This window comes from Amphibalanus amphitrite, unplaced genomic scaffold (assembly GCF_019059575.1).
Source record: "Amphibalanus amphitrite isolate SeventyFive unplaced genomic scaffold, NRLGWU_Aamphi_draft 000776F_arrow, whole genome shotgun sequence".
Classification (NCBI taxonomy): domain Eukaryota; kingdom Metazoa; phylum Arthropoda; class Thecostraca; order Balanomorpha; family Balanidae; genus Amphibalanus; species Amphibalanus amphitrite.
This window is the reverse complement of record NW_024882270.1, coordinates 210,395-221,403: the sequence shown is the minus strand read 5'-3', so window position 1 is coordinate 221,403 and position 11,009 is coordinate 210,395. Positions and strand designations below refer to the sequence as shown.

Here is an 11,009-nt window from a genome sequence, read left to right as displayed (position 1 = left end):
AACCAAACTGCTGGCATGACGTCGGCCATAAATGACGTCTTTATGACGTTATGGTAGGTCATATAGCTACCGTTCCATAACGTCAGTCGGTCGGTGGAGGAGAACCGACCCGCCGCGCCATCCGACAGCATACCTGGCACAGCGCTGCACCAGCCAGTAGTGCGGGACCGCCGGAACTGCTCTCCTGCCACAGCCCTGGCCTCACCCGGCGTACCGCGGTCACCCGGCCCCGGCTCCGGCGGCGGTCCCCCGGCTGTGAGCTGGCCGGCTCAGTGACGGTCCGGAGCGTGTCCGGCACGCGGAGCGCGCGGCCATCAAGGCTGACCCTGTGCCGGTGGTGCCGCGGCGGCCGGACACCGAGCGCCGAGCAGCGAACGCCGTCCCTGTCCGGCCACCCGCGTGGGACCGGCCACCTGTTTGAGACCGCCTCTCCGGCAGCCGAAAATGCGCCGAGGCCAAGCCGTCGCCGCCGCCGCAGTCGCCACCTGCACCATAAACAAATACAGGCAGGTGCCTAGAAGGCGCAAATGTTTGGCGTTGCCAGTGCCGATGTGCCGCGGGTGGCCGTGGCCGGTGTCCGTGATGGGGCGGCCGGCCGGCTATTTTTAGTTGCCGCGGTGCCGCTCGTGGCACCTGCGCGCGCTGCGGTACGGATGTGCGGGCCGGCCGCCAGATTCGTCACCGGACCGCGTCCGGTCAGAGCACGCACAGAGGCAGCCGAGAGCGCCACCTGCAGCCGGGATCGGCAGTCGCCGCCAGACGCCATAGCCGCTCGAGACATTGGCAAATACGGCACTGCAGTGACGCCAATCAATCGCGGCCGGCGAGCTGGTGCGCCGCCACGGCCGGCCGCCGACGCCGACGCGGCGCGGCGCGGCGCAGCCGACGGCGCCGTGACGTCGGTGGTGCTCAGTAGCCGACGGGCGCGTCAGGGCGGCGGAGTGCGCCGCGAGTAGCGAGTGGTCCCGGCCGTCCGACGAGCATGTAGGTCGAGTGCGTAGTGACACGTCGGTGACCGGTGACGACGCAGCGCGATGGCGTCCGTGGCAGCGTGGCTACCGTTCGCTCGGGCAGCGGCCATCGGATGGGTGCCGATTGCCAACAACCCGCTGCCAGCGCCGCCCATCCCCAAAGACAAGCGGCGCGCGGACGACGAGAAGCTGGTCATCAACGTGTCTGGCAGAAAGTTCGAGACGTGGCGCAACACGGTCGAGAAATACCCCGACACGCTGCTCGGATCAAATGAGCGAGACTTCTTCTACGATGAAGACACGAAGGAGTACTTTTTCGACCGGGATCCGGACATATTCCGGCACATCCTCAACTATTACCGCACCGGGAAGCTACACTACCCGAAACACGAGTGTCTCACGAGCTACGACGAGGAGCTCTCCTTCTTTGGCATTATTCCAGACGTGATCGGCGACTGCTGTTACGAGGACTACCGTGACAGGAAGCGCGAGAATGCTGAGCGTCTCCTAGACGACAAAATGTCGGAGAACGGGGACGGTAACCTCATCAAACTCACTAATTTGCGTGAAAAGATGTGGCGGGCGTTCGAGAACCCTCACACGTCTACTGCGGCGCTCGTGTTTTATTATGTGACCGGATTCTTTATCGCCGTGTCTGTGTTGGCCAACGTAGTAGAGACAGTCGAGTGCGGCAAACTGCCGGGCAAGAACGAGGTGCTGCCGTGCGGTGAGCGGTACGAGGTGATTTTCTTCTGCCTGGACACGGCGTGCGTGATGATCTTCACGGCCGAGTACCTGCTGCGACTGTTCGCCGCGCCCGATCGCTGCAAGTTCGTGCGCAGCGTGATGAGCATCATCGACGTGGTGGCCATCCTGCCCTACTACATCGGACTGGGCATCACCGATAACGACGACGTGTCGGGCGCGTTCGTCACGCTCCGGGTGTTCCGCGTCTGTCGGATCTTCAAATTCTCGCGTCATTCCCAGGGGCTGCGCATCCTCGGCTACACGCTCAAGTCGTGCGCCAAGGAGCTGGGCTTCCTGGTGTTCTCGCTCGCCATGGCCATCATCATTTTCGCCACCGTCATGTTCTACGCCGAGAAGAAGGTTAAGGGCTCGACGTTCACGTCCATTCCGGCGTCCTTCTGGTACACGATCGTCACAATGACCACTCTCGGGTGAGTACAATGCGTGGGCGCTGGCGCCTTCCCGCGGCTCCCACTTCGCTAAGTGGAGGCACATCCGAAAGCAGCAGCTCTTCTGTAGTTAATCCATTGCTGATCGCAGTCTGCTGGCAATGCCTATTTACGTAGGTTACATAACATACCTTATATCGTCCGTGCAGAAGTGGAATTCACCCGTCAATTTAGGCATTGCAAGCTTATTACAAGCCAGGCTTACAAGCAATTTTTAACTTGCTAAAATCATTGCCAGGGCATATATTCTAATTGATTTACTTTACTATATAATAAAAGACTAGACAAGCTGAAAGAAATTTAAGAAAAAATGGACATCAAGAACAGAAGAGGGATGTAGGAAGAGAGAGAGGGAGAGAGAGATAGAGAGATAGAGAGATAGAGAGGGAGAGAGATAGAGAGAGAGAGAGAGAGAGAGAGAGAGAGAGAGAGAGAGAGAGAGAGAGAGAGAGAGAGAGAGAGAGAGAGAGAGAGAGAGAGAGAGAGAGAGAGAGAGCGTGGGAGAGCGAGGAGATGAGGTACAGAGATGGAAGAGGAGGGGATGGTTGAGGCAGGGAGAAGAGCTCTGCTCTCGGAGACGTGCTCTGTCAGCACAGGATAAACAGTGTAGTCAGGCAGCAAACACTGGCAGCCGGCGGAGCGCGGCCCTCCGCTGGCGCAGGACGGCCTCCGGGGCCCAGCAGAGCCGCCACGGCCGCTCCAAGGACTGTATATTTAATCGCAGTTTAGTTGATACTAGATTCGCCATGTGATGTGAAACAGAAAGACAACATTTGTAGAGCAATAGACGACGGGAAACTCAACGTACCTACTAATCGCAATGAAACTGTTTAGTGTTACTTTTTCACGCATTCACCGGACAGGTTCTCTCGAATAGGTATGCCTAATTGAAAAAGGCTTGGTTTAGTATTTGCGAGCTATTGATGTTTCATGTTTGAAATTCTGCTTATAATCACTATAGCTGCTATTTGGCGTCAGCTGAATTGACTCAGAGGCGCTGTAATATATGGGCACTGGGCATTTAAGCACCGACAAAAAATATTTCGTAGGTGTTGTTAATTTGTAAAACAATGTCTTCTATTGAGTAATTCAGTAGGGAGATCTGATGAGTGATGGTCGTAATGGGCTACATTCAGGAATGGCTTGATTATTTGACATATAGTTACACAATGATAAAGCATAACGCCTCATTTTCAACGCATCCTCTCCATCATCTTTCCACATCTATATCTCCAAAACATTTGAAAAAAGCTTTTATCACATCATCGACTTCACGGACTGAGAACACCGACGCCAGACAACATGAGTCACGGACCACCAACCGTCTCTGTGTCACCGCGAACTTCGGACCACCAACCGACAGCGTCACCTCAGACCAGGGACCACCAACCGACAGCGTCACCTCAGACCAGGGACCACCAACCGACAGCGTCACCTCAGACCAGGGACCACCAACCGCGCAGTGTCACACGAGCTGGGCAGTTCCCCGCATCCCGCTGTCTCAGGGCACGCTGCTGCCATGTCCCCCTCTCCTTCCCCACCGTCACCAGGGGGCCGACCAGGCTGCTCCCCGGGCTAAGTGAAAAACAAATAGGCCCGCGTAATTTGGGCCAAATCAGTCTTGTTTACCATTGGGCTAATTCCAGGTTCATTACCGACCGCGTAGCGCGCGCTCAGTAATGCGGAAATGGGGGATGCTAGAGGGGGTTAGCGTCACGCATTAGATGTTATGGTATCGGTGGTCTTTTCATTGGGGCACAAGAGGATGAAAAACACGCAAATTTGGCTATAATAGCACTTGCGGCACTTGGAATACTTGCCTCAGAAAGGTTCGAGAAGCAGAACGAAAGCAGGTGTTAGCAATGGTGTTATTACCTATAATTTAAGTACGACGAAAATATGTCGGCTGAACATAATTTATAAACCCTTCTAATTTTTGTTCTGCAGTGGCCTGGTATTACTCGTATCATGGTCCTAATTCATTAGGATGCGTATGGACCGCGATGTATGCAATGCATGCCTTGGAACTTATGAAGTCCCTGCTCGATTATCAATATTTAATTCGTTGAATACATAATGAGGGGAAGGGTCGACCGGTTGGCCGGTTCCTTTCCTCAGGGCGGCACCAGTGTCAGGCCGGGAAGTCTTTTGCACCGTTCTCCGTTCCGGAAGATGAGTCAGATCGGTGTGGCCGTCTTTGGGAAACTGACTTCGAGTTCAACGTTATCTGCGCCATCCGTCAGAAATGTGGGGCGAGTAGCGAACCGGGGCTGTGGGCGCCGGCCGTGTGGATATTTGGGCGAGCTGTGGGCTGGACAGTTGGTATGTAGACCCAGGCGCTGGGCTGTGGTTGAGCCATGGACCGCGGACTGTTGTTAGGCGGTGGACGGACTACGGAGCCCTGCGTTATGTGGGCGGAAACCGGTCGATAGCGTCGGCCGCGCTGAGTTGAGCTGCTGTCTGTCGCCGGGGCTGACCCCGCTGTGCGCCGGTCGGCGGTGGAGGGCAGCTCTGCGCGGAGCGTCTCGGGTCGGGGCAGCGGGGCCGTGTTGAGCTGCCCGGCGGGATGTTGACGAGCGATCGGCACGCCACGAGCTCACCGGCTCGGCCTCATCGGAAGCCGCCGACGGGTCATCGATCCGCCGCGCCGCGGCCGGTCCGTCCACACTGAGGCCACGATATCGGGCGGCACCACACAGAGGTCACCGCATCGGCACTAGGAGCACAAAGAGGTCACCGTATCGGCACTATAACTTCTACACAGTGGTCACCGTATCAGCACTTCACTACATCGTATTGACACTACATTACACAGATGTCACTATATCGGCACTACACAGAAGTCACCGTACCGGCGCCACACTACACTACATAGAGAATTACACTATGCAGGTCACAGTATCGGCTTTACAGCACACAGGTCACCATATCGGCCCAGTCCACACAGAAAAGCCACATATCGCATCGGTTGACACTTCTCAGAAGTCTCCTCAATATGTCTGGCTATGCGTGACGACAACCAGCTGCATGAGAAGGCAGTTTTATCGTTTTATGCATTGTGAAGGTAATCTTACTCAGCAATATTTGGGAAGGAAATTTTGTCATGTTGATTGCTGACGTGGGACTTTGCGCGGCGCGCGCACTGTATTACTTGATAAGCACGCACCCCCAATACTTTTGAGAATGCTATCAAACTAAGAACGTTTGAAGCTGGCCTGGCGTCTTCATTTTCATTAGCGAACAGGCTGGCTCCCCTTCAGGTACTCACCCGAAAAGTCGCTAATTAGCTGCAATAGCGGCGCCTTCATGTGTTTTTCCTACACAACCAAACAGCAGGCAAGCCTGGCAAGAACAAGCACATAAATCGTCTGTTCGTTCCTGAATCCTCAAATCCCCGGACCACTTTGCCTCACTGTTGCTACATTTCCTCGCCAATCTCCCGGGATCTAGTCGCCGCCGTTCGGGCGCGACGACTCGGGTGGTAGAGCAGTGGTGACCTCTCCCTCCCCGGCCGGGTCGGGTCCGTTTGGCAGCGACTGCGGCCCGCAGCATGACGATGACACGCCCGCTGGCCGCGACACCGGCCGGCCGCCTCCTCCCAGCTGATATATTGCGCTGCAAAGTCGGCACGACTGCGGCCAGCCGTGCCGCCGATCACGGCATTCAGACGGCGGGCCACCATAGCGCGGCTGGTGGGACACCAACAGACGGCTGGCGGGACACTAGCCATAGACGGCTGGTGGGGGACTGTGGGAAACTCTACAGACAGCTGGCGGGAGCACTAGCCACATACGGCTGGTGGGACTCGGCGCGACAAACACAGACGGCTGCTGGAACTTGGAAGGCATGATCTTTCCGCGCGCACCCCTCGCCCGCATCTCTGACGGGTCAGTGGGTGACCTCCTCGCGTTGACCCCTGTTCACCGGGCGACGCCGACGTCGTCGACCACAGCGGCCGGGCTGGCGCCTTAATTACAGCTAATGACGGCCGCGGGCTATCGACCAGATGTGACACGGCCACGACCAGAGGGAGACGGATGGATGGCTGCACCGGCGGCCGCGGCGGGCTGTTACATCGGCAGGAAGACAGACCGGCTGCAGAGATGGCTAAGGAGAGACCATGCTACACCGGCGGCCGCGGCGAGCTACATCGGCAGGAAGACAGACCTGGCTAAGGAGAGACTGCCGCACCGGCACCCTGCGAGCTGCTACTGGCGGGGAGGCTGACCGGCTGCAGAGCTGGCTGAGGAGGCTGCTGCACCCGCGGACCGGCACCCGGTGAGCTGCCACACTGCACTGGGTTCAAAGACAGACGCGGAGAGCCACTGTAACGGTCCAGAGACAAACTGACAACCATACTGCTCAGAGAGCTGCCGTGCTGGCCAAGCGATCTGCTTCTCGGGCCCGTATACAAACTGACTTCCGCACTGTCCCAGACAACTGCCCTGTCGGTCCTGGAAGCTACCGAACCGGCAAGGAGGCCTCCGTACCGGCCAGGATGTTGACTGACAGCCATGTATTGGCAGAGAGCTCCTGTAATAGCGATGAAACTTACATTGAACGGGAGACTGTCGTAAATACTCCCTGCAACTGGTTCGATCGTCGAGCTGGTGTGAGCATTGTCTTATTCTGACGCGGATACTGCTACACCAATATATAGAGAGATGGGCTGCGTGCCGCCCCTTCCGATAGGAGAGGCGGACTGGCTGCGTATACCACTGCGGCACAGCGGGGAGACAGGATACATGCGAACCCGCCGCGGGGAGAGGGGTAGATTCGGCCGGGAAGGTCGAGGGATCGGGACGGAAATGGCGCAGAGCGAGAGTGGGGAACTGGTGTGACGGATGAATAGAGAGGGAATCCTCAGAAAATGATGTAAGATAGAGGAACGGCGTAACGAGAAGCGTAGAGGGAACGAAAGCGAGAGAGAGAGAGAGAGAGAGAGAGAGAGAGAGAGAGAGAGAGAGAGAGAGAGAGAGAGAGAGAGGGAGAGAGAGAGAGAGAGAGAGAGAGAGAGAGAGAGAGAGAGAGAGAGAGAGAGAGAGAGAGAGAGAGAGAGAGAGAGAGAGAGAGAGAGAGAGAGAGAGAGAGAGAGAGAGAGAGAGAGAGAGGAAGAAGAGGAGGAAGAGGGAGATATACGAAATGAAATAGGGACCGAACCATATTACCTGAAGTAAAACTTGACAGATGGAATATCGGCTAGATCCACCCCGATTGAGTTCATCTCAATGAACTGGAAGGAATCGGTCGGTCACAGGGGTCGCGTCGCAATGTCATCAGAAGAGGTCATACGCAGGATGGGCAGTGTCACGCTAAATACTCTTCTCGAAATAAGGTCGAATGTTTGGGGGTGTAAGATAGACTTGACGGAACACATCTGCATGCACAGCAGACTCATTCATTTAAGCGTACCTTAGGTTCGAAATAATTAAATACATTCTGACTGAATGTGCATAAAATAACGCAGAGAAACCCTAAATATGGCCATTACCAGGCAGAATATATACCCGCACGTCAAGTGTGACTTACATCGAGCAGAACTTTGGTCAAGATTCGTTGACTATCGAAGCGTGGCTGTCTTTTGACAGTCTCCGGCGCGTCGGCAGTGCCTGCGCCCTGCAGCAGCCAGCAGCGCTCGGCGCACTCACCGACCGGGCAGACGGCAGGATCGGTGGTCGGGGGACGCGTCCGTCGGCACGGCTGGGGAGCGCTGATAGTACAGCCGATCGGCCGGCTGACTGCAGCCAGCGATACACGGCCGGTCACAGCTTCTGGTGCAGGCTGGCCGCAGCTCCTGATGAAGGCCAGCTGCGTCTCCTGATGTAACTCCTGATACATGGCCAGCTACAACTCCTGATACAGGCTGGCAACAGTTTCCGATGTATGTACGACAGACTGCAGCTATTGATGCAGGCCAGATTGCTGCATTCTCTGATCCAGGCCTGCGGGCAGCAGCTTCCGACACACGACCTTGACATTTGATCAGGCCTCTAGTTGGTGCCTTCAAAGTCAGCTGCAGCCCCGTTATAAGACTGGCTGGCTGCAGCGATTGATACCAGGATAGCTGAAGTTCCCGATATAAGACTGGCCAGCTGCAGCTGGTCCCGGCTCACGCCGGCCGGCCGATCCTGTGACGTCACACGGCTGGCTGGCGGCCAGCCGCGGCTCTGAGTCGTCAGGGTCACGGGTCGACCGGCCAGCTGGAGCGCTGGTCCTTCCAGCTAACACGTCATTCTCCGCCCTGCCACACACGGCATACTGCAGGGCGGTGAGGAATTGAAGGATATAGGCTCAGATACGCGAGAGTCTGCCCATTACGCCATTATACGTCAATACCCATCGGCATCCTCTGTCACAAATGAGAAGCATCCTGCGGTGGGCCGAATTGGAACATTTTCTGCTGACAGCGTCTCGTTATTGGCAGACCAGCAGCGTCCCAAACTCGGCTAATGCCTTTATTGGTTATAACTTAAAACTGTATTGGTATTAATGAGATTTTCGTTCTAACTTGCAACCGACCAAAACGATTAATATACTTTGCAGATTTTCAAAGCCTCTGAGCACACTTACTAATAGCTCTAATGAACTCCTCTGAGGATCCATCCATTTTCATTCCACGCTGACACACGAGTCAACCAGAGCTGTGAAATCTTACTCTGATGTAGTTTCTTGTAGGATCCATGATGCAAGCTGTTTGTCATAGCGTAGTTTTAAAGTCTTATACATTCTGCTCGTCTCTGGCATACAGTCGTCCTCAAAATTATTCATACCCTTGTTAATTTATGACATATTTTGCTTTTTTGATGAAAAGAAAACATTTTGTCGAGCTTATTTATGATTTATATATGACCAACAGGGAAATAAATAACAGCAACATACAACTGACAAAATATTCAGTTTCAGGTCTGTTTTATTCATGAATCTTTGAAAACATTCATGTTCAAAAATATTCATACCCTTGGTTTTCAGAGTTCAGTGTCTTTCTTCAGTAGTCGATAGCATATCCTTTGTTCCTTATTACTGCTTCTAGTCGGTTCCTGTAGGTGATCACAAGCTTGCCACACGTTTCCTGTGGGATTTTGGCCCATTCTTCCCTGGCGAAAGCCTCCAGCTGGGTCAGGCTAGTCGGTTTCCTGGCCGTCACTCGGGTCTTCAAGTCCCGCCATAGATTCTCTATGGGATTCAGATCAGGACTCTGACTAGGCCACTCGAGGACGCTAATATCGTTGTCCTCGAACCATTCCTTGACTACTTAAGCCGTGTGTTTGGGATCATTGTCTTGCTGGAACTTCCAGTTGTTGCCGAGTTCCAGCTTCTCTGCAGATTCCTTCAGGTTTTCGTCCAGAATTTGGATATAGTCCTCCTTTCTCATGGTGCCCTGAATCCTGACGAGGTTTCCTGTGCCGCGGGAAGAGAAGCATCCCCACAACATGATGTTTCCGCCACCGTGCTTGACGGTTGGCACCGTGTTCTTGGGATTGTAGGCCTCTCCTTTACTCCTCCAAACATATGCAGCATCCATTTGCCCAAACAACTCCAACTTCGTCTCATCAGACCACAGGATGTTTGCCCAGAAGTTGGAATCTTGCTGCACATTGCCTCTAGCAAGGCTCGCCTGGCCTTTGCTAGAGGCAATATGCAGCAAGATTCCAACTTCTGGGCAAACATCCTGTGGTCTGATGAGACGAAGTTGGAGTTGTTTGGGCACATGGATGCTGCATATGTTTGGAGGAGTATAGGAGAGGCCTACAATCCCAAGAACACGGTGCCAACCGTCAAGCACGGTGGCGGAAACATCATGTTGTGGGGATGCTTCTCTTCCCGCGGCACAGGAAATCTCGTCAGGATCCAGGGCACCATGAGAAAGGAGGACTATATCCAAATTCTGGACGAAAACCTGAAGGAATCTGCAGAGAAGCTGGAACTCGGCAACAACTGGAAGTTCCAGCAAGACAATGATCCCAAACACACGGCTAAAGTAGTCAAGGAATGGTTCGAGGACAATGATATCAGCGTCCTCGAGTGGCCTAGTCAGAGTCCTGATCGGAATCCCATAGAGAATCTATGGCGGGACTTGAAGACCCGAGTGACGGCCAGGAAACCGACTAGCCTGACCCAGCTGGAGACTTTCGCCAGGGAAGAATGGGCCAAAATCCCACAGGAAACGTGTGGCAAGCTTGTGAGCACCTACAGGAACCGACTCGAAGCAGTAATAAGTAACAAAGGATATGCTATCGACTACTGAAGAAAGACACTGAACTCTGAAAACCAAGGGTATGAATATTTTTGAACATGAGTGTTTTCAAAGATTCATGAATAAAACAGACCTGAAACTGAATATTTTGTCAGTTGTATGTTGCTGTTATTCATTCCCCTGTTGGTCATATATAAATCATAAATAAGCTCGACAAAATGTTTTCTTTTCATCAAAAAAGCAAAATATGTCGTAAATGAACAAGGGTATGAATAATTTTGAGGACGACTGTATATCTTATCAAAGGGATGCCAGGCTAATGGCTTAGTAAGTGAAAAACGACATCCATAAACGTGACTAAAAATACCTAACAATGAACAAGGCCACTGACACTAACTACCGCATGAATAACATGGCTTCTCCGATCACTTTAGCCGTGCATCGACACCAAATTCTTGTGTCGAAGACCGAAGTACGTATTCGCAGACAGCTCTTCGGTGGGCTGGACGGGCTTCTTCAGGATTATCTCCTTCAGCCGGCTTCGGCATCGACCGTTCCTGACGAAAACGGCTAGCAGTCTTCAGCCCGGTTACCGGCAGTCACTGACCGTCACTGACCGTCACTGACCGTCACTGACCATCACGCAAA

The 11,009-nt window shown here is 54.0% G+C and overlaps 1 protein-coding gene across 1 annotated transcript in view; it reads left to right on the top strand.

Annotated features, from left to right (window-relative positions):
* Positions 1–817: 817 nt before the first annotated feature.
* LOC122365997 (potassium voltage-gated channel protein Shal-like) overlaps positions 818–11,009 on the top strand; it is a 65,518-nt gene continuing 55,326 nt past the window's right edge. The window contains exon 1 of the mRNA XM_043337710.1: positions 818–2,149. Within this exon, the coding sequence (XP_043193645.1) occupies positions 1,035–2,149 (1,115 nt within the window). The 5' untranslated portion in view covers positions 818–1,034. The remainder of the gene's footprint in view (positions 2,150–11,009) is intronic.